Source organism: Lepisma saccharinum, chromosome 15 (assembly GCF_977018435.1).
Source record: "Lepisma saccharinum chromosome 15, izLepSacc3.1, whole genome shotgun sequence".
Lineage (NCBI taxonomy): Eukaryota > Metazoa > Arthropoda > Insecta > Zygentoma > Lepismatidae > Lepisma > Lepisma saccharinum.
Window position 1 is genome coordinate 20774629 of NC_139243.1, and position 24465 is coordinate 20799093.

The window sequence follows — 24465 nt, forward strand, 5'->3', positions numbered from 1 at the left end:
AAAACTGTGAATAGTAAAGTTCTTTTATCACAACATATTTAAAAACTGAATTAAGAAACAATTGATGGTCTGCACACAAACACAATCTGGAGCAATTGGAACATAAAGGCAAACCATAAAAAAAATTGAACCAAATTCCGACATTTAAAAGTTATTTGTTTTTAACGATAATTGCCGGTGTGGTAGTTTAGCTCTTTCAAGTAATTTACGCTCTAGGAGACAACAATATGCTCTCCAAACATAGTATGTGAAACATATTTGGTGTGTTGAGAGCAGTGGTGTCTCCTCATCCTGAACTTAAGGCGTTGGCAAAGAAGGAATGTTAACCCCCCCCCCCCCCATCTCCTTTCTGTGAACAAGTATTACAAATTTTCTCCGAACATTTTTGGTGTAAATTTAGAAATATTTAGAAAAATATTAAATTGCATAAATTATTTTAAATGCAGTAAATACTTCATTTAAAATATAATTCAAATGACCATCGTATGTCTGGGCAATTCATTTATCCCCACACTTATATTTATCCATTATTTCATTCACGTGACTAAAAAGACCTCCTGCAATTTTATCGGCGCTCATGTCATGAAATCCAAAAAATCTTTGAATAACTTTTTTCTGAGGCCAAAGAAGAACGTAAGACGGTTGACACTTGAGATTTATTGCTAATGTCTGATGTTTCATCGACCATGAGAGTCACAAAGTCTGTGTTTTGAATTTCATTGTAGATTTCCTCTCTCAAAACATCCGAAACTGAATTTATTAAATCATTTTGAATGCTTGCCGAAGTACCGCGAAAAACTGTAGAATTTAATAAATGTTCTTTTAATGAGGGATCAAACTCTGCACTTGAAGTAAGGAATTCCATCTAATTGCCCTTATTTAGAAATGCTGCATTTTCCTTATGGCCTCGGAATGGCAGTTCTTGCTTTGCTAAATAGCAGACGGCGTTAATCAACCTCTTTAATATTTTCTTGTTCTTTTTTACTTTTTCATTGTGTAGCTCTATTTCAGCTTTTCGTTGAGTATCCAAAAGAACGTCAATTCTAGTAGGGGTGGCAACAAAACTACTAAATTTAAAGAAACTAGAAAGATGCAATTCAGACTCATTGTGTTTTTTCACTCCAGTATTGAGATGATTCAAATCCGCATACCCTTGATAATCCCAAACACTTTTTTTTATTCGAGAATAATAAACATGTCCAATAGCAAAATTTATTCACCACATCACACCCGCAAAGCCAGTGTGAAATTTCATAGAGTTCTTTTCGAAAATGTCTCTCAAAACCTTTTCCAGCACCACTTTTTCCTTTAACACATGTTGACATCGTGAGATTCGGACATGGTTGACCATTGACAATCACTTGTTTCTTTTCTGAATACGAAAGCGAAGAAAATGAATTATTTAAATACTTTTGCACAACACTTTCACTATTCTTCATCTTAAAATAACCACATCACCTCACACCACACGTTTAAAAAATAATGCACAACAAAACAACACGGAACGCGGGGTGAATGAAAGCCTAATGGTTGGGGAAAAAATACAACTCCACGAGAAGCTAACCATGGTGGGGGTGGCAGGTGCGCATGTGCGGTCATCCTATGTTTTGCCAGTGGTAAGACGTTGGATTTCCTCGCCAACGTCCTGCCCGTCCTGAACCGATCTGCCTGTCTGACAACCACTGCGCGCTGCGAGGCGTTCGAAAACTATCGGGCGCTCGAAACTGACAATTAAAGAAAAACGCTCAAAATCGTAATTTATAAAAGTACAGATACTTTCTTCTTTATTTCATTTTCCTTTGGGCGTTGACACACGACTTAGACACCCAGAGAAATCGCCACTGGTTGAGAGCTTGGCAACGCTGGGCGACTTAAAATGGAGCGCCTCTATCGGCAAATGTTTAATCTAATCTCCGAAGTAAATGACCATCCTTCGTACTTAAAAAAATTCTTCGCTTCCATGCGGAGAAAAACAATCATTGGCAGGTATCTTCCAAGTGTCGGTTTTCATCCAAATAAGAAGTCCAGTAGACGGTAGAACAGATGAAAAACGCGGAAGGAAACAAAACTATGGACACCCTGTCTTCTTTGGGCCACTGATAAATGCCTTTGGCTGGCATCCGAATATTGGAAACCATTTTCTTCATCCAACGCCGCACTTTATTTGCTTTTGTGGACTTGACCTGCAAGAGATGGAGATAAACTTAACAACATTACAACGTATTGAAATATTTACACCTGCTCAGCAAGTTTTAATGCAAATTCAAGTTGGAGGAAATATATTTTGCTGATGTCCCATCAATTGAAATGAAACACAAGCGGAAACCAAGGTAATTGGAAGGGAGGGAAATGAAGAGCGAATTATATATTTTACGTATGTACACACACACACACACGCGTACATATATTCATTCATTCACCTTTTCTGCCAGGCAGTTTTTTTTTCACCTCAACCTCCAGGATTCATGTCAGAGTCAGCGTAGGATCAATTTAATTTATTATCACTAGAGCCCGGAAGTTTGGCAAAATGCCTCTTTTTATCTACTGCATATATTGATAATTTTTTTCTGGATATACGTTTCTTACGTTGTTTCGAATGTTTTAGAAGCCTTTTCATTTTGCCTATTTTGCCTATTTGGGACTTCACTGCCTATTTTTAATTATAATGCCTTTTTTTGCCTTTTTCAATGAAATTTGACAATTTTTTTAAAAAAAATGTGTATATAAATTATTTTTCTCCCAAAAAACGTTGTTGGTATTTATTTTTCTTCCGTTTATTATGTGAATAATTTTCGCCTTATTTAAGTAATATTGAACTCACGCATGTTTCAACATTGCTGAAGGAGAAAAGTGTGAGAAAAAAGTATTTCATGCTGAGTTAGGATATTGCCTCTCGGTTAACATTTCCTTGTGCATGATTGACTGCTGAAGTGGACAGGTTGATTTCGAACACAAATAACATATTTGTGAAATCTCCCTCTCGAACCCGAAAATTTCAGGAAGTTGCGCCTGAGCTTAGTTTACCTCCGCAACCAGTCTTGACGAGATGGGGAACCTGGATATCAGCAGCTATATATTATGCTAACAACCTTGAAAAAATCAGTGAGGTGATCGATGCTCTTCCAGAAAATGAAGCGGCTTCAATTCGTGAGTAAAAAACTCCTGTGCTATTCAAGTTTACTTTTGCACATTATGATGCATAGCCAGAGACAATTACAATTATAGCATCCATGAAAATCTTCGAGGAATCTATGCAGCAGATGATGGAAGTGCCAGGAGAAAAGGGGTCAGCTGTTGCGGAAAAGTGCAAACGGGTAGTGAGTGCAAATGATGACTTGAAACAATTAAAAACAATTTGTGATATTCTTAAAGGTGAAAATGCTGTTACCAAAATGAGTTCAGCTACATTAGCTTGTTTTATGTATGCTCCAATAACTTCTGTCGAAGTAGAAAGATCATTTTCTATTATGAAAAATATTCTCTCTGACAAGACGACTATCAATGAATGTTGAGAACTTAAAAGAAACACCTTGTAGTTATGTGCAATCAAGACGGAGAAAATTGAAATGCTCTTCCCAATGTAGATTTTAATATTTTGCCAGAAATTATAGATAAGAGTAAGCGACTTCCATATGTGCCTTTTTCGGTTTATTTTGCCTTTTTTCATTTTTAGTGCCTATTTTCCACATTATAAATGCCTTTTTGCCTGCCTATTTTAATGAAAATAAATGCCTGAACTTCCGGGCTCTAATTATCACGTATAGATTGATAGAATCTTCCCCAGATCTGAAAATATGGAACAAAGAGAAGATCTGAAATGTTGTTGGATCGACTGAATTAAGTTATTTTACATCGCTTTTCTTCCACTTTTGATTAATAGCGACGATGAGGATCATATTATCACGCTGCGTCGAGCTTGGATTTTTAGACGACAAACAACGATTTCTGCAAGTACAGAACGTACATGTATATGTATATATGTATATGTATATATATATATATATGTATATGTATATATCTATATGTATGTATGTATATATATATATATATATATATATATATATATATATATATATATATATATATATATATATATATATATATATACAGGGTGATTCTAAAGGTATAGTACAAACGAAAACCACAAATACCTCCCATGAAATAGAGACGAAAGTTCCCCTTCCACTTTGCCGAGAGATGCCTCCGTGAGGAGCTAGACAACGCCGAAAACGTGTGAAAATGAACTTCACACCTCTGTACAGCCAGTACCAGTGAAGATAGAAAGGCGGAACAAACGAAGTCAAAAGGAACACCAAAGTCGCCCATCCGAAAAACACTAGGCGGCAGCTGCGCAACGCATGCGCATGGGGTTCCACAAAGGAAATAGGAGTGTCCCGCAAGACAAGTGAAGGGAAAGGGTAGCGATCGAGAACGGTAGGGAGAAAAGAAGCTATGAAGCATGAAGTAACAATTGCACAGCGGGAAACAAACACATGCAGCGCGTGGGGAGTCCCCAAATACAGTGGGGAGACACCACAGCAAGAACAAAGCACGGTTCAACAAAAGAGAAAGAGGACCGGACGGGGAATGGTACCTGTCAAGGAGACAACAAATGCGGGACGAGGGATTCCCCGTAGCAGCACCGAGGGGATGTCACACAGAGGTCGTGCGCCAGCAGGACAAACACAGCAACTACGGGCACAGGAGGTTTATTGCCACGCAAAGGTGCACTTACAGATAGGAATAGTACGTAGTACGTAGTCGTACCCCGGACTGACGTTGTTACAAAAGTTGCTCAAATTGACGACCACCACATTCAATGCAGGCATTGCAGCGTCGCAGGAAATTCTGGCGAACCCTATCAAAAATCCCTGGCATGGTACACACCTCGGCCGATGCTGCAAGTATCCGCGCTACCAATGTTTCCTTGTCAGGCACCGGGGTCTCGTAGACGAGTGTTTTCACATGGCCCCACAAGAAGAAATCCATTGGTGTGAGGTCAGGCGAACGGGCGGGCCAGGGGACGGGGCCCTCTCTGCCGATCCAGCGCTGTGGGTAGGTATGGTGCAAAAGGGTTCGCACTGTGCCATCAAAATGTGCAGGCGCTCCATCTAATTGAAACCACATACGATGTCGCACGTTGAGGGGTACATCTTCTAGCAGCTCTGGAAGGTCTGATGCAAGAAAGGTGCGGTAGAGGCGGCCATTTAAACGTGGTGGCAGCAGGTATGGACCGATAATCTGTTCATCGATGATACCTGCACAGATATTCACTGCAAACTGGGTCTGATGGTGCACCTCGACTGCTGCATGTGGATTTTCATAATCCCACACATTTTCTGTTTCCGCAATTGAAGATGCCCTCACGGGTGAATGTTGCCTCGTCCGTGAAAAGCACATGGCGCAAAAAACGGGGAACGTCGGTACAAAACTGCAAGAGTCGTTGACAGAATTCCACACATCGTGGGTAATCCCCAGCCTGCAACGCGTGGACACGCCACACTGTCGACTGTGATACTCCCATTGCACGTGCAATGCTACGGGTCCTAGTGGACGGTGTGTCGTCCACGCGAGCAAGTACGTCCTCCTCGACCGCCGCGGTGCGCACATGTCTTGGGTGACCGACATGATGGCCTGCACGTAACAAACCCGATTCACCAAGGGTACGGTGCACGTTCGAAAACAACCTGCTGTCGGGTTGTCGCCTCTCCGGATACCGTCCGCGATAAAGGCGTGCAGCTGCTCGGCCATTGCCATCTGCAAGGCCGTAGACAAAATGCATGTCCCTCAGTTATACAAATGTGTAGCGTTCCATGGTACGGTGAGGATAGTGCCAATTATGGAATACTGTACTGCAGTGCACAGGTGGCACACACACACACACTGGTCACAACGGCTTCGAAACAACGTACTCAATTGTCGTACGTCAAGCACACCACCACTGCACCGGCTCTTTCACTGACACGCTCCCTGACGCTGCACTTCCAATCAGCCCACACGTCCGCACGGCGCTGTGGTACAATCAGCTGACGTTCCTGAGCCACCCGTGCCTGTGCTCTTCACTACCTGACCACTGCCGTCAGGTGGGGCCATGTACTCTGGGGCCTTGTCATCGTGGAACACATGTAGCGTCCTTCATTCTTGCCCTATTCACCCACAACACGTACTTCGTCCGTCTTGCTCGAGCCGACGGGGAGCACTACGTACGATCGTGTGGTGTTTGTGTACACCAATGTGGGGTAACCCAGCAGTTGAACAGACGTGCATACCCCCACGTAGCTTCATTACACGATTGTCCCACGCAGTTTATCTGTCCAACCTTGCTCGGCCCGTTCTCACACCCACGCGGCAGTGTGCGGCTGCGGTGGTGTGAGGCCACGCTTGGTTTCGGAGCGGAAGGCTGCGGCCGAGGAGGGACTCGAGTTCTTCGCTGGGGTTGCGCTCGGAAGCAAGCAGCCGCGTCAGGTCTGGGAACGGTGGACCTGGTGATCGGGATGGAAACATTCCGACCTCGTCCATTAGTGTCGTCCACCGTACGGAGTGGTGGGGTCCGTACGACACTCCAGCAGCCTTTCGCCCGCTCCCACCCAGCGATGTGCCTCCGGCTTCATTTCTAAGAGGCTGATTGGGCCCCATCACGACGTTTATTACAACGTCAGTACGGGGTACGTGGTCCTATCTGTACGTGCACCTTTCATTAGCAATAACCTCCTGTGCCGGTAGTTGCTATGTTTGTCCTGCTGGCGCACGACCTCTGTGTGACATCCCCTCGGTGCTGCTACGGGGAATCCCTCGTCCCGCATTTGTTGTCTCCTTGGCAGGTACCATTCCCCGTCCGGTCCTCTTTCTCTTTTGTTGCACCGTGCTTTGTTCTTGCTGCGGTGTCTCCCCACTGTGTTTTGGGGACTCCCCTTGCGCTGCACCGCCAGCGCCGGCATTTCTGCCCCTAACCATGTACGCGTCTGTTGCCTGTCGAGTGTCACGGACCACTTTGCTTGCATTCTCGGTGTGTTTTTGCATCTTACGTCGTCCTCCCGTGGTTCTGCAACCCCGCACTACTTTTCTCGACTTCACTGCTTCAGTCATGGTGTTTGTTTCCCGCTGTGCAATTGTTACTTCATGCTTCATAGCTTCTTTTCTCCCTACCGTTCTCGATCGCTACCCTTTCCCTTCACTTGTCTTGCGGGACACTCCTATTTCCTTTGTGGAACCCCATGCGCATGCGTTGCGCAGCTGCCGCCTAGTGTTTTTCGGATGGGCGACTTTGGTGTTCCTTTTGACTTCGTTTGTTCCGCCTTTCTATCTACACTGGTACTGGCTGTACAGAGGTGTGAAGTTCATTTTCACACGTTTTCGGCGTTGTCTAGCTCCTCACGGAGGCATCTCTCGGCAAAGTGGAAGGGGAACTTTCGTCTCTATTTCATGGGAGGTATCTGTGGTTTTCGTTTGTACTATACCTTTAGAATCACCCTGTATATATACCGCGTGAGGCACCTAAAAGTACCACCTGAAATAGCGAAGAAACCAGAAACAGTACCGATGTGAGGTTTGCGGGAAACAATAATATCGAATGGGGCTCGTAAATCGGAGGTATAGGGTGTGTCGAAAAATATCGACAAATGGAGCATCTGGAGCAAAGTCATATTTTTTTAAATGGAACGATATACAATAACATGCATAATATAAAAGAGCACACGCAGAGAAACACAACGCCTTTGGTCTTATGCATCTACTGCACATAGGAACGAAGATATGGCCATGTGAAAATATGTAAACAAACTAACAAGTGGCCCACTTGACCGTCAGTACCACGGCATGTACAAGTATGAGATATCGGAAGCCATTGGACAAGATGAAGACAGAACGTGTTAAAGGAAGAAAAAATACAGTAGACATCGTCAGCACCATGTATTTGACAGTGTTACAGCATACTGAAAATGACCATGACAATATGTCGAAGAACCACTGCGTAAGAAGCGAAAACCTGTCAAAGTGTGTGTTCAAAGTGGTGGCCGTCAGCTGCGATACAGGCAACGAGGCGCCCACGCAAAGATCGTTGCACAGAATGTACCATCTCGTAGGGAATGTGCCTACAGGCCGCAGTAATGCGGTGTTGCATATCCTCTGGAGTTGTTGGCACATCCCGGTAGACAATGTCCTTCAGCTTTCCCCACAGGAAAAAATCTAAGGGTGTCAAATCTGGGGAACGAGCCGGCCATTTGACAGGCCCTCCACGTCCAATCCAACGATTTGGAAATGTATTTTCCACACATGCTGTAACGTGTCTTGCACTGTGAGCTGGGCATCCGTCATATGGGTACCACATTTCCCTCCTTGTCTGAAGTGGTATGTCCTCCAATAGTACAGGCAGTTCATGTTGTAAAAACTGTATGTATCGATCAGCATTCAGTGTCCCTTGTATAAAAAAAGGGCCAATGAGATGTTCACCCTCTATACCACACTCACGTTCACACTCCATGGGCGCTGGCGTTCCACTTGGCGAGGCCAATGTGGATTTGTCAAAGACCAATAGTGCATGTTCCTTAGGTTGACATTTCCATGATTGGTAAAAGTTGCCTCGTCAGTGAAGAGGATACGTGACAAATCGGGTGTGTCGTGTCGTAACATCCATGTGCAAAACCGAACACGGCCCACAAAATCATTCCCGTGAAGTTCCTGATGGAGGGAGATATGATATGGGTGAAACTTGTGTGTGTGCAGAATGCGCAATACACTTCGCTGACTCATCCCAGCATCCCTGGCAATTTCACGGGAGCTAACGTGCGGATTCACAGCAACAGCGGCGAGAACATTTGTTGCACCTGCCTCACCTGTAGTTGGCTTGTTCCGCACACGTGCTCGTGGTGTTACACTTCCGGTGTCTCTTAATTTAATAAATAACTTACCAAACAGACGTCGAGATGGCTGTCGTCTGTCCGGATATCTCTCTGCGTACACACGGTAGGCTTCTGAGGCATTCTTTCGGCATTCCCCATAAATCAGGATCATGTCCGCTTTTTTTGTTTGTGAACACCATAATCTTTGCTCTAACCACTACGACTGCTTGCTATGAACTAACACGATCTCGTGGACCTGCTATCAAAACTTGCTCTGCGTAAAGGCAGTTCTGTCAGGCACCTGAGAAGTCTTACATGCCGTGGTACTGACGGTCAAGTGGGCCACTTGTTAGTTTGTTTACATATTTTCACATGGCCATATCTTCGTTCCTATGTGCAGTAGATGCATGAGACCAACGGCGTTGTGTTTCTCTGCGTGTGCTCTTTTATATTATGCATGTTATTGTATATCGTTCCATTAAAAAAAATATGACTTTGCTCCAGATGCCCCATTTGTCGATATTTTTCGACCCACCCCATACCTCCGATTTACGAGCCCCATTTGATATTATTGTCACATCGCTACTGTTTCTGGTTTCTTCGCTATTTCAGGTGGTACTTTTAGGTGCCTCACGCGGTATATATATATATATATATATATATATATATATAGGCTTCAGGTAACTGTGATGTCTGTTGCTGCAATGATCGAGAGAATCTCCAGCATAGCTTGCAACTGTAAATCGTCCACGGGTCGGTTCTATGAGCATTTATCATGTTGCATGCAATGCTGGCTGGCTATTCGTGGTGATAATATGCACCACCTCTTGTCAATTGTCCAATTTTGTCTCACAAATCGCACACAATTTCGATACTTAGATTCCTAAAAGGCAAAATATAATTTGACACAACAAGAAGACACAAATTATAAGTAATAATACACAAAACATTAAAAATTATTCACAAATAAATATAAAATAGGCAGTCCGCCATTTTGAAATTCGTTTGTGAGGGTTTTGCCGTGGACCGATTTCATCTGATTTTGAATATGATATTCAGCAATGATTTCTGAGCTAGAAATTGTTAAAAAAGCTTCTGAAGCAATTTTGCCCAGGTTTGAGGGGAAATTGCTTTAGTTTGCCTGGACTAACAGTGCAAAGTCTGCGGGAAACAGAATTTCATCAGTGGTTGACTGCCTTTTCTTTGGGAAGTTCTCTTGTTGACTTCTAACCACATTTAAAAACTTGCATTCTGTTTCTTCTTCTTTTTTTTGCCTGTCCGGATTGAGCGAAGTCCGGCTTATCGGGATCCGGATTAACAAGGTTTTACTGTATAATGATACGTGTTAGCAATGATTATTAAAATAAAGGACATGTGTAAATGTGAGGTAATAAAAAAAAGAGACATTTTTGCATCACGACTGCAGTTCGAAAAAAGTCGAGATAACGATTGAAAGATTGTTGGACTGTCCCGACTAAATCGGGTAGCCTTGTATCAATGGTTATAGGACTAAAATCACTCAATATTGCAGAATACAGTCTTCTGGAGCCTGCTTCTCCCTACAACAAATCCATTTATTTATGCAAGGCTGAAATCGAAATTCTTGAAAATCTAAAAAAAGTTAGTTATTTTGGCAGGATTTTATTGAATCACATTAAAATATTTCATACTTGAGGGGGGGGGGTGGCCCTGCCCTGGGTACGGACCTGCTTACCCCATTCCTGCCGGTGAGTCTTTGAGTAAGTTGTTCCTTCTTAGCCAGTGTTCCAGCAGATTTATTTTCATTTTCTTGATCACTTCCAGCATTGTTCTTCTAGGAACTCTTTCCAACACAGTTTTATTAATTGTTTTTTTTTTCTGTCCATCTCACACGCTGTATTCTTCGGCATAAGGCACATACAGTTGTTCCGGCCAAGGAATGGACTTGGAAATTATATTTTTATGTTTTCTGTCGAAAGCCAAAGAGGGTCACATGAACCGCTGAACCAATCGGCTTTGTCCAGTTGCCGTGGTGACGCGTTGCTAAAATTTTACGTTTCGACTAGTTTTCAAAGCAGGTGGCACCCTCTACAAGACCAAGCACAGCGGTGCCTAATGGTTGCCCCAGCGCAGCAAGCGAAGAGGCCTCCGATTCTCTGCCTCTCCCTGAAATGCGAGCGAAGAGGTCAGGCATGTTGACAGGAAGAGGTGTCGTGTACCAGTGTTGCCACAATCTGTAAGCACAATTTCCCTTTCCAAGGCGTAAAATTTCCCTTTTTCGCCCATTTTTTCCCTTCATCTAAAGAATTATTATTATTAATAATAATAATAATTAAATATTATCGTTGACCCATGTTCGTATGTATGTATAAAATGTTAATCAATTTAACTTTTAAATGCTACGACGCCAGGGGTACCGGGTTCGAATCCCGGCCTGGGCATGGCTGTTTGTGAGTGTCCATTCATAAATTTCATCATATCATTACTCATCCCCATCTTTGCAATTAGCCAAAAGTGGCAGAAAAGCGGTAAAATAAACCAAATCAATAACCTTTAAATGTTTTTTTTGGAAGATTTAGATTTTATTTCTAAACCAAGCAATTTTTTTTGTTTTGAGGGGAAAGCTAAAACTATATTATAGTTGGCAACTGAAGATTTTCATCAGTAAAAAGCAAAAAACACACAAACAGAGAATGGATTTAGGGAGGCCAATGCCCCTTGTCTTCCTCACACCATCAGAAGAAAATTAAAAATATTCTACAGAAATATTAAGGTGCACATATGAAGAGTTTGTGTGGAAAATCACATTTTTGTGATCCCCAAACGGTAGCCAGATGTGGGTCAACCAAAATTCCACCCTTCCTCTCAGAACAAAGTATACGACAAAATAAAAAAATAATAAGTTCTCATTTTCAAAACTGGAATCTGTTATAATGTTTAATATAATTAATGTTTAGTCTGCCTTAAAATTTCCCTGAAAATTCGCTATTTTTCATCGAATTTCCCTTTTCCCTTTTCACTTAAAAATAGCTCCAAATTTCCCTTCAAAAAGGGAAATTTCCCTTCATGGGGCAACACTGTCGTGTACGACTGGACAAAAATCAGGCGTGTAGCAACCGGTAGCAACACTGCTTTTCTCTCCTTGAACTCAAGTCCATTCTCTGGCCGGGCGGACTTTAGTCACTTTTCGTTACTTCTTCGTAGAGTCCAGGTTTCTTATTAAAAGGTTCACAAAACACACATATTTTGTCATTGCTATTCTCACTTTGACTTCCTGACTGCAACTCAAGGCACACTACTACATACGCGTACATTCCAGGTATCTGAAGCTGTCAATATTTTGACCTTGAATTCTCATGTTAATTTCCCTGGGATTTCTTTTCAATAACCAATGACTTTGTCATGTGCACTTTATTTTCAACCAGAACTGGACACAGTGGGCATTTAAGTCTTCTAAAATATTATTCACCGTTCTTTCGCCTTCTACTAACAAGGCCAGGTCGTCCACGAATCTTATGTACTTATATATACTTTATTAATAATAATAATAATAATTCCTTTATTTAGCGGGCGAGGTTCAGCCGTAGGCTGATATATGAGTACAGATGGAAAGCTTGATTACGCTAAAGATAAATAAAAAATCACATTACCTACAATTACGAATATTCTCATTTCAGTAATATTAGTCATAAGATAATATAAATGTGAAAGAACAAGAAAAGATTTAAAAAAAACGGATTGACCATTACTGGTTTTGGTATATTGTAATAATTAATTACTGGCCAGCTACGAGGTGTAGGGTTAAGTAATATGTTTCCATGAGTGTATTTTTATGTTATTATTGCATGTAAGTGTATATGCTTATTGGATTGTGCTTTGCTGGATGTTAGATTCCCCTGTTCCTTACATCTCCGGTTGGGGGAGCTAGCAGTCTTTCAAAAGACCGTTGTAGTGGAATTTTCCATCGCTACGGGGTCCACGTCCACGGACGTTTACCCCGACTATAAAAAGGCCAGTGGGCTTTAGCAAAAAACAGTGTTTCCCCATTGATCGACGAAAGAGGAACGTCTCCTCAAGTTTAGTCCACTTATGGTGGCTAAACTGGATATAATAATGTAGCATCTGGTTATGCCAGCCCCTGTTGCTGTCCCAAGTCCCCTTTTAGAAAAAGCTTTGAATATGTGGATATTTCCGTATTGAATAATTGATGCCCAAAGGAAGGAGTGAAGGCGTAAGGAAACGCATTTGTAATGAACGGAATATCATTTAAGCTGAGGATAGGCCCACCGAGATAGTTATGCTAACTCGGTGGTAAGGGAAGTGCCGATGGTTATGCCATAGGTGCGCAATTATATTGATTTAGAGATTTGGAAATTTGGTCTATGCAAGACACTCATGGAAACGCTCCGTAAAATATGTATATATATAACTACGTATAATAAACCAATATATCCTACGAGAATGTTATGATTTCAAGAACAACGGTACTGTCCATTTAACCAGTTGTATATTCACTTGCTGTATATGTGTAAACGAACCAGGGACATAAAAATATAAATTGTTATGTGAAACCCCCCTTTTGTAATTCCGGCGCAAATATAATCTGCTCGCTTGGCACCCAGGGTGAGATGAAAGGAGAGATTGAGAGATTAAAGTAGGAAGTAATCCAGAGGGCCGGATAGAAACGAGGGATAGGGGGGCCGACACCTTCACAAGTAATATTAGTCATAAGATAATATAAATGTGAAAGAACAAGAAAAGATTTTTAAAAAATACAAATGTGAAAAGAAAAAAAATATAAATGTGAATGTTAACATAAGGTTGCATTTAAGTAAATAATAATAATAATAATAATAATAATAATAATTTGAAGATATTAATAAAATTCCAATAGTTCCAGTTATAGAATATGAGTGTTTTGTCGTTTGTTGAGTGCCAGTTCACTTCTAGTATGTGCTACTGTTCTCCTGCTGTTCCTGTAGAAGCATTTCTTTCAATTTAATTTTGAAACTCTTATTGAGTTTTATGGATTTAACATTTGTTGGTAGTGCATTCCATGCTTTCGGGGCAGATATAGAAAAGGATGAGGTATATAGCGTAGTCGAATGGTGAGGAATGTCAAGTTCGTTGTGACGACGTGTCCCGTGTCTGTGAATTGTGTTGCGATTACATAATTTTTCAAATAAGTATTCGGGTTTACGTTCAGTTTGCAGTTTGAATGAAAGATAGATAGTGCAGTAGCCTCCTGTTGGCCAATGTATGTAGTGTGCCGCATTCTGTCCTTTACTAATTTTTGTAAGTAGATGTTGAATAACGTAGGTGATAGGCAGTATCATTGTCGTACTCTTCTCCAAATTTTATTTTCCTCTGTCATTTGAGATAGATAGAGATAGATAGATAGAGATAGAGAGAGAGAAGAGAGAGAGAGAGAGAGGACAGAGAGAGAAAGAGAGAGAGAGAGAGAGAGAGAGAGAGAGAGGCAAATCATAAAAAGAAAGGGTGTGGGGAAGAGATATACCCACAGAGAGAAAGAGAGAGAAAATTTGTGCGCGCGCGTGTGTGTGTGTGTGTGTGTGTGTGTGTGAGAGAGAGAGAGAGAGAGAGAGAGAGAGAGAGAGAGAGAGAGAGAGAGGAAATAAATAACTCAGAAAAAGGAGAGTAGGCAAGAAGAAAGAGATAGCAAGACTAAGAACGTTTATATGTTCAGAAGATCAGAAAAGAAATACAGATCAAATTGAGAAGAGAATACTCTTTCTTCTCTTTTTGATTTCCATTTCTCTTCTTCTTCTTCTTCTCCTGTGTCTTCTTTCCAGGGGCGATAAAGTGCCCCCTTGACTAACATTACTTCCAAACGCAGGATGTGATATTTACCGACCCCCAAAACAAGTTGTCAGTGTGCAACCCGCCTAAGAAAGGGCATAAACAGACTCACCTCTTGACGGGACTCCGTGCACAGTGATACGATCTTTACTGAAGTGGTGCTGCTCTTGACTCTCTCAGAATCCGATGGCTTCGATTTCAAGTGACATAGGATCACCGTATATTCCAAGAGCGCCGAAAAGACAAACAATATACAAAGAAGGATCCAGATGTCTAAAGCCTGGATTTGGACCGATGGAGGTGATTTCGTTCTAAAACAAGAGAGAGAAAAAAACATGTCAGAATTGGTTTAGTTAGGTTGACTTGTGATCGTGATAAAATACACAACGTGTCTGTTAATACCACCGAAGTCATCAAGTTTATTTGTATCGACGATAATAATGCATATTTTATTATAGAGTGGCTTAAATTTTGTGTGTTTGGAAAACACTAGACTAACTGGCTAGTGACACTCTTGAGACTGGGGTGTAAAGCCCCTATCACACGGAACTGGATTTCTAGTAGGAATGTCCTAGTTGGCGCTGAACTAACTTTCTAGGTTGCAATCATGGCCGCCTGGCTGACTGCTTGACTGGTTTGGAGGAATAGGACATGTTCTAATTGCTACTTGCTTTCCTCGACTGGATTCTGTGGAACAGCCAATCAGAGCAAAGTTTCGCCATGTGAAGATAATCTGTGAGTGTGCAAAGGAGCGCTTTTGTCTGTGGTTTCCGAGTGTTACTCCAGCAATGTATAACGTATACAGCATGAAAGGCGCGTTGAGTTACACCATCTATGCTGAGTGAAGGTGTATACATTTGAAACAACTAAAATAGTCTTCCATACGTGTACAGTAAACGTTGTAAAGTATGTATTTAAGCAGCGCCATTGTTTTGTACCTAATAACGTTTTATACGAAACGTTATTCCTCTCGGTTGAATAGTTATCGGCTTTTAAAAATGTGAAGTGATACATTGTTTACATCTCACGCGGCCGCCATTACAACTTCTCTCGTATGGGAACAAAAGTCTATCGACAAGTACGCTGATAAGTATCGTGTGAGGCGAAAACTAGCAAATTGGTAGCCAGTCCAGAGACAACTAGGGCATACCTACTGGAAATCCAGTTCCGTGTGATGCGGGCTTAAGATGTGACCCTTCCATGTAGTGCATCAAATTGTCAACCTCACTTCCACGTATTACACCCTGGACTGCATTTTGCAGACTAACGAGGCTCTGGCGTCTGGGCCTACGGCCAGTATAATCCTCGTAGGGCTGTGTGTGTGTGTGTGTTGTCCTTCTGTGTGCTGAGTGCCCCTTTGCAGCCTTAGCTTTTAGCCCAAGTAAGAATATTTTAGTACTCTGACATTTCAGCTATGTTAGCTATATTCTAGTTATGGAAAGGGGCTAGACCCCGTATAATGCGACGAGTGCAAAACAACCTAAGGGCTGACGCACCCAAAATTTCAAATTCAATCAATCTTGAGACTGTAGAGCGTGATGTTGGTCTTCGTACCTGAAGATGAGAGTGACGGCAGCTCTCTAAAGTGAAGATGAGAATGGTGTTAGTTCCTAAAGATGATGTATGTTCTCTAACTTCAAGAAGAAGTGACGTTAGTTGTCTAAAACATAAGATCAAAATGGCGTTAGTTCTCGAAATTGAATTATTATGAGAGTGATGTTAGTTCTCGAACCTGAAGATGAAGTGACGTTAGTCCTGCACTTAAATGATGATGATGTTCGTTATCTAACTTGAAGATGAAGTGGCTCTATAAAACTTAAGATCAGAATCACGTTAGTTCTGGAACATTAATATTTATGAGATTGACGTTAGATAACGGCAGATGAGAGTGGTGTTAGTTCTCGTACCTGAAGATCAGAATTCAGAATGAAGCTAGCTATCTAAAACTTACAGAAAGAAAAGTAAATGCATCAGCTGAAACAAAATATGCAGAAAGGCTGTTGCTCAGACTAAATGGAAAAGTGTATCATCAAGAATGATGATGGAAGATGCACGAGAAACGCATTAATTGATGCATTATTCTATAATTATAATGATGAGAATGAAAATAATTATTATTGCTTTTAATTTTACTATCAAGTTCTATCAGTTGCTTGACTCCATATAAAAGTTATGGCGACACCCATTGTTCCGGACTCGAATCTTGGCTTGGGCATGGGCACCCTTTGTGTGTCCCATAAGCATATCTTCATCACCCATCCTCATCGTCGTCATAGCCAAAAGTAGCAGAAAAGCGACGCTAAATAGCAAGAACCAAATTAGAAACCTGATCAGGGATCAGTCGACGTATGATTGGTTGATATAGTACGTAGGTACTTACGTAGTTGTCTGGAACAAGGTGATGAGAGACAGAAGGCTGGTGACTATCATGATGGCCCTCCCAGGAACTATTTCGGGGTTCACGGTAAAGCTGCACCACGACACGAGCACAAATATGCTACAGGGCACGTACGTCGATAGCACGTAGCGCTTCAAGTCTCTGGTAAGATTGATGTTAGTCACCAGGCGGGAGAAATTCCCTGAAAAATGAAGATAACATATTGTTTTAGCCATATTTATTTAAACATTACAGCTATTTTCCCACTTAAAATAATGATTTACATGTCTCGTTTTTCAAGCCTTAAACGTTTTTTGCAGCTTAACTTAGTAGTAGACTTAGAACTTTATAAAAGACAAGCAGGTGCCATGTGTGAATCAGACTGTTGTTCTGCCACGGACACATCAACAAACAAAAATATAAGTGATAGAAACTTACATATAACGAAAACGAATCGAAATCAACAACGTAAAACAAATATCGACATTGATACAGCGTTCTTAATCTCAATAGTTCCCTGTTAATTTTATAAACTTGTAAGCAATAGAAATCAAGTAAATATTAGTTATTTGTGAATGTAGAAGACAGTCACATAGTCCCCCCACTCTCTATAGAAAACTACTCGAGGGATCAAACATTCATCTTTTTATAACATTCACAATTAAGTTGTATTAATGATAAAAATTTTTGATAAGAAGAAAGACATTTCATTATCACTGTTACTGTTCTAATTATGTATTATGGGATATAGTGTAATATACCAATTCGTAAGCAGGGGGTGCTCGTTGCTTTGTGAAGTACGTATGCATTACGTCATCTGGGAGGATCGGGTTTGACGGTGCTCGTTGCTATGTGCAGTAAGTTTGATGCGGGGTACATTTAGCTACTAACACGTCGCAAAAATCGGAACAAGAACGTTGTTGATTTTGTAGCGTTCGATTTATTTTTATTGTATTTTTGTACTTGTAGACTGCAATCATGTCTAATTGTGCTGTAGCAAGCTATGAAAACTATAACCAGAAATCGAAAGGAACTGACATAAAACATCATAGATTTCCAGTCGATAATTGCGTAAGTAAACAGTGGATTCATGCTTGTAGACGAAATGTAAAAAATGATAGTGTGCAGTGCCAATTATTGTGAAGAAGACTATGTGCGAGATCTAAAAGCAGAATTTCTGTATTTCCCACCAAAGAACGTGCTGAAGCCAACTGCAGTGCCATCGCTAAAATTACACCCAATTTAAGAAATTTACCTACTTTAGTACCAAAAAATCGAGGAAGACGTGCCCTAAACAAGCTAAAGACTATGCTGCCAGAAAAGAGAAAAATATATAGACGAAGGTATATACACAAACTGCAAGCAATGTTTCGTAGTTGGAAAATATATTCGATCGTTTACAAAGGAGAAACACACGTCTGCATTCAGAAGCAAATAAATTAAAGATTACAAACAACCTCTATCAACCTGCTTTAACTAAATAAAGAAGTTCAAAATCTAAAACGTAACCTAACCGACAGTACCACAAGGAAAGTCATCAATATCTTGAAAATGTGTTCATCTAGTGCGAAGTACGTAGTGAGCCTAACTGATTTGTTATGTACATTTTATGTAAGTCGGATTTATAATTACTAACAAATTCATTTATTTAACACAAACCGATGTTGATTGAGATTTGTATGTTCACATTATTGTGAAAAACGTTGTCGAAAATGTGCATTTCGAAGATCGCGTACTAACTTCCACGCTATTGGAAATTAAATTCACTTAGTACATCTTCAATTCGAGTTACATAGAGTTGTATGCACGATGGTAAATATTGCATGAGTGAATATTACACCCATCATTGAAATTAGATTGTAAATAATTTTGTACCCTTGTACTCAATATAAACCAATGGATGTTACATTATTTCTTTGTAGTACATTTCTGTCAAAAAGAGCAAGATCTAAGATTAGTGTAATGCAAGTTAACGTTACTTCGTTAATGTACAAATGTGTGTCGCATATCAGCCTTGGAGTATATTTTCCGGTTATACAACTCAGACACACATGGAAATGGAAATGAAAAATCTGCGGACAAAGTCCTTTAACGAATATTAATAGGTACACTTGCACAGTCAATCATTGTGAGTTCATGTAACTTTTCTCCTTTATTGTTTAATTAAACTAAGAACTAAGATATTTTCATCGATATTCTCAAAGCGTTTCATTTACCGTGTGATCATAAATCTATTTCTATAGGCTTGAATTTAGTAGGTTAAGACATTTAAGTTTGATGTTCCTAGCACTCATCAAGTATTTAGAGTAGGTTAAGTTAGTTAAATTAGTACTTGTACACTTTGGCTCGTCTTCTGCACGCGTTTGTATGTAAAGTTCTTAAAAGTTCTTAATACGAAAAAATACTTCTCAGAACTATGACAACGATAACTTGCAGCCAAATTTGAACCAGAGAAATTTAAAATATTTGCAAATTACAAACTGGAATTGCGTTTTCAAAGTCTGAAACTACTATCTTACAAACTATTTCGTCATTCTTCCTCCACATAAAACTTTCCAAAAAAATTTTGTATGTGGAACTTTGATCCGTAAATTATTGTACAGTAAATAAATATATGAAGAAGGTTGGGGATTCTTTCGAATTCAGAGTAAGTTTCAAATGCAGAGTAAAATTTTATCTAGATTGTATATTCCATCTTTCACTTGATAATTTGAAAATTAAGTTACATTATGGAGAACGGTAAAGATTGGATTTTAAGTATAGCCTATCAGTATAATGTTAATACTTTCTAATGTTATGTAAAATTTGAAATGTTCTTGGAAATGATTGCAACGTTCTGAATGAATAAGAAGGAACGATTCAGTCAGAAAACTAAATATTAGGCTTTTGTACTGCGTTGTGTTAAATGTTGTAAATTGATTATACCGGACTACTATCGGATTCAAAATTACGGATATTCAAGTTTGGACTCAATTAAAAGTTAACCAGTAGAACCACATAAAAACGAGTTACATCAAAATTCAGCTTATTCAATTCTGTGTCAATCTATAGTTACCAATTTTTTTTTTTTGATTATGCCTTCTATTTTTATCGTCGTGAGAACAAAATATGATTGTTTTTAGTTTGGCTAACTATCGCTCTCTTTGAAATTCTATAAATAAAGAACGTTTTTTTAATTTATAGATTATATATTATATAATTTATTTATTTATTATCCAGTGGCCGCGGTGGCTCAGTCGGTAACGCGTCTGACTACCATGCTAAAGGTCCCGGGTTCGATCCCCGGCCGGTTCAAATCCGGGAACTTTTCTAACGTTGGAAGCGGCCCCGGCGCCCACCCAGTGTCGAATAACATGGATACCTGGGGGGGTAAAGGCGGTCAGGGGCGTGATGCTGATCACGTCACCCCCACTCACGACCGTTACCCCCACACCCCCTATACGCCTTCATGGCGTGGTGCTATGCACATGGGAGCACTTTACCTTTACCTTTTTTTTTATTTATTTATTATCCAAACTCTAATATCCATAATTTATAATCCGATAGTACTCTTGTGACGTTCTGTGAGACCCGTAGTACCTCTGAGGCCTCTGTCGATCTCCGTGAGGGAGTTGTTAGAACAGCGCACTACGACGCCAGGGGTCCCGGGTTCGAATCCAATCGGGTAAGACATTGATTTGTCCTTAATGAGAAAATTGAGAATTTAGTAAATGTGATAGTATATGTGGAAACAAAGATTGATTGATTGATTTGCTTTACTTTACTTCCCTTCTTGTGCCACTTCTGGCTAATTTGCGAAGATAGGGTTGAGTGATGAAATTATGCAATTGATGAATGAACACTCACAAACATCCATGCCCAGGCCAGGATTCGAACCCGGACCCCTGGCGTTGAAACACGATGTGCTAACCACTACGCCAAGGAGGCCGGCTTGTGGAAGCAAAGAAAGAGAACGACGGTGGGGGGGGGCTACCTCTTATGGGTTTTCCTTTCATATTTAAAAAAGACAGAAAAGCAAAAATAAACCAAATCTGTCAATCAATTCTTTCTTTGTAACTCTTTCACTATGCAATTCTTCTTTAGCATGCAACGTTTTTTATTCAAATCATAATACGATTTATGAAATGATGAAATCTGAAATGCTAATGAGAACACGGACAACCTTCTTTGTAATATATCGATCAGGTTTCAGAAACATGAATTTTACAAAACTTTTGCATGCGCAATTTTACCTCTTTTAAAAGTAGCATGTTTTAATTATGTTACTAATCATTAAAGGAATACCTCAATACCATCCCGAAGTATGATAATTAATATTTACCCCTCAAAGTAATGAAATACTTTTCCTCTCTGAAACTCGCATAGAAAATATAGCGGCCGTTTGCTTCGGCCAAGCCCCGAGCGAACATAACCGAAGGGGCACCGAGCATAACCGATCCTCTCACATGACGTCACGCTCTCGTGCATGATCGGCAATTTTCGGATGGCGCTACCTTATATATTAAGTTACCTTGATTCGTAAGTAGATTTCTGTATTTTCTTTCTTAAAACAAATAATATATTTGTACTAGTTGCTAAAAAAAAACTAACTGCAACAAGTATGTCGACCTTCAGCCAGGATTCGTGAATATACTCTATGTGATCAGAAGTATCCGGACACCCACCTGAAAATAAAGTACAAGTTTGAGCAACCCTCCATCAGGACCACTGGCAGTCAATACTGTGTGGGCCCACCCTTAGCCTTGATGACAGCGTTCACTCTCACAGGCATACTTTCAATCAGGTGCTGGAAGGTTTCCTGAGGAATGGCAGCCCATTCCTCGCAGAGCGCCAAAATGAGAAGAGGCATTGACGTGGATCGTTGTGGTCTAGCACGAAGTCGGCATTCCAAAACATCCCACAGATGTTCTATGGGATTCAAATCAGGACTCTGCACAGGCCAGTCCATTAGTGGGATGTTGTTGTCGTCAAACCACTCCCTCACAAGCCCTGCAGTATGGATGGGTGCTCGGTCGTGTTGAAATACACAATGGTCATCCCCAAACTGGTCTTCGATGGTAGGCAGCATGAAAGCTGTTAAAATGTCAACGTAAGCTAGTGCCGTGACATTGCCATGTAAAGCAACAAGGGGGCCAAGCCCCCTCCAGGAGAAACATGACCACACTGTAACCCCGCCACCTCCGAATTTCACTGTCGGCACTATACAGGCTGCTAGATCTCTTTCACCAAGCATTCACCACACCCACACTCTACCATCGGATCGCCACATTGTGTACTGTGATTCATCACTCCACGCAACGGTTTTCCACTGTTCTACGGTCCAGTTTCGACGTTCCTTGCACCACACAAGGCGGCGTTTGGCATTTGTCTGTGTGATGTTTGACTTATGGGCAGCTGCTCGGCCATGGAAACCAAGTTGCCGCACCTTGCGCCAAACAGTAATGGTGCTTGGAGTAGATCCTGATGCATTTCGGAATTTCTGTATGATGGTGGCGATGGATGATTGATGATAATGCTGTATGACCCTCTTCAACACTCGATGGTCTCTGGGGGGGGGGGTCAACATGGGAGGTTGGCCTGCACGCTTTTGGGTTGTACACATCCCTTCACTATAACATCGGAAATAGTGGACAGAGGGATGTTTAGGAGGGTGGAAATCTCACACAAGACTTCTCACACAAGTGGCACCCAACCACCTGACCACGTTGAAAGTCCGTGAGTTCTTCAGACTGTCAAATACTGCTGTCTCACGCTGTCTGCAGACTACTGAGTTCGCTGACTATGTGTTCCACGCGGTAGATGGCAGTACTGTGTCGCCCTCTATGATAAACACACGTTTCGTGGTGTGTCCGGATACTTTTGATCACATAGAGTATAGTGTGGAAGTTATCTTCTGATTACTTTAAATAATGGATCGGAAGCAATATTCTTACAACTTAAGAACGGGAGTTTTCTTAAGATCCGATGTCATCGATAGTTTCAGGGAAAATGAAACTATTGAAGAAAATGCTGACCCAATGAAGAATATTATTTGTTGCAGTAACATTGAATCAGATTCCCGTCTTGTGAAGTGCAATGGCTGCAAAGAATGAGAACATTTGGAGTGCAGAGGTTTGACTGTAATGCACTGGGTAATATTTAGTTCTTCTAATGAAAGCTATTTCTGTAAATCTTGTAAACCAGATTTTGACCCACTTTTGTTAAAATCTTATACAAGTACAGTGAATCCCAACTTGAACAAGATTATTGCTGCATTTCAAGTTACGGTTACACAAATTTTGCAACAAAATAATGAAAATCTTCAAGAAAGGTTGCAACAGAACATTCGCTGTGAATTGCAACAGAATAATGAAATGTTGCAAATGGAGTTGCAAAAGGATATGCAACAAAATAATGAAATGTTGCAAAAGGAGTTACAAAATGAGTTGCAAAAGGATATGAAACAAAATAATGAAATGTTACAAAGGGAATTGCAAAAGGATTTGCAACAAAATAATGAAAATCTGGAAGAGAAGTTCCAAGCCATTCAAAATGAATTACAGCAGCATAATGTTAGGTTTAACGGCCGGCTTGATCATATTGAACATTCGTTACAAGATGTTGCCCAAACTTGTCAAAATGTTAGCAGTGAGTTGAGGTGTAAATTGGATGAGGGTATTAGTACAATGCATGTCGAAATTTCAGATATTCAAGAACAAATGAAGAGTCATAACGGAAAGTTGGCAAGGTTGAAAGTCTGCAATGACGAAATTATGGACAAATGTACTCAACATGAGGTTAGGTTTGAAACATTAGATGCGGAATTAGATAGAATGAAGGTGGTTCAGACTGTTACATGTAGCTCTGAAACCTTGGTAAATGACCTTAGAGATAGGGTTATTTCTTTGGAGTGTTGCTAACGAAACTTTGAATGGAAGACGAGAACTGAGCGAAGAGGATGGAAATAGTAAACAAACTGAGCATGTGGCTTGTCAAACAAATAATGCTAATTCAAATCGAAGTTAACGAAATGTTAAATTTCGGGCTAGTGCTCGAAGTGACAAACGTGGTGTTGGTTCTTCCGGTTATGATTCATCTGATATTGATGTACCTGCAATTACTAAACGTAAATCGGGTCAGAACGCTACTTCTTTAGGAACTGATTTTACCTATAGGCTTTTCAATACAGCTTATTTGTGGGATCCTCCATCACGTGACGAATCACCTGCTCATTTCACTACACATCCGTTGGCCAATAGGGACTTCGCACTTTCGGAGAATACATATAGAGTGCATTGCAATGAACCTTGTTCTACTAACCATTATGGTTATGGAAGTCCTTTGAATGCCAGTTGTCATAATGAAACTCAGTGTTGTACATCGAAAGCTTATTCAAATAATCCAATTTCACAAATGTATTTTCAGCATACACCTTCATGTGAGAAGCCAATATATACTACTGTGGCTGGTAAT

The 24465-nt window shown here is 40.6% G+C and overlaps 1 protein-coding gene across 1 annotated transcript in view; it reads right to left on the reverse strand.

The window, feature by feature from the left end:
* Nucleotides 1-1976: 1976 nt before the first annotated feature.
* LOC145999155 (glutamate-gated chloride channel alpha-like) overlaps nucleotides 1977-24465 on the reverse strand; it is a 46982-nt gene continuing 24493 nt past the window's right edge. Inside the window, exons 7-9 of the mRNA XM_083136088.1 lie at nucleotides 17017-17215; nucleotides 14749-14947; nucleotides 1977-2183 (exon numbers count right to left, since the gene is read on the reverse strand). Coding sequence (XP_082992214.1) covers nucleotides 1977-2183; nucleotides 14749-14947; nucleotides 17017-17215 — 605 coding nt within the window. The remainder of the gene's footprint in view (nucleotides 2184-14748; nucleotides 14948-17016; nucleotides 17216-24465) is intronic.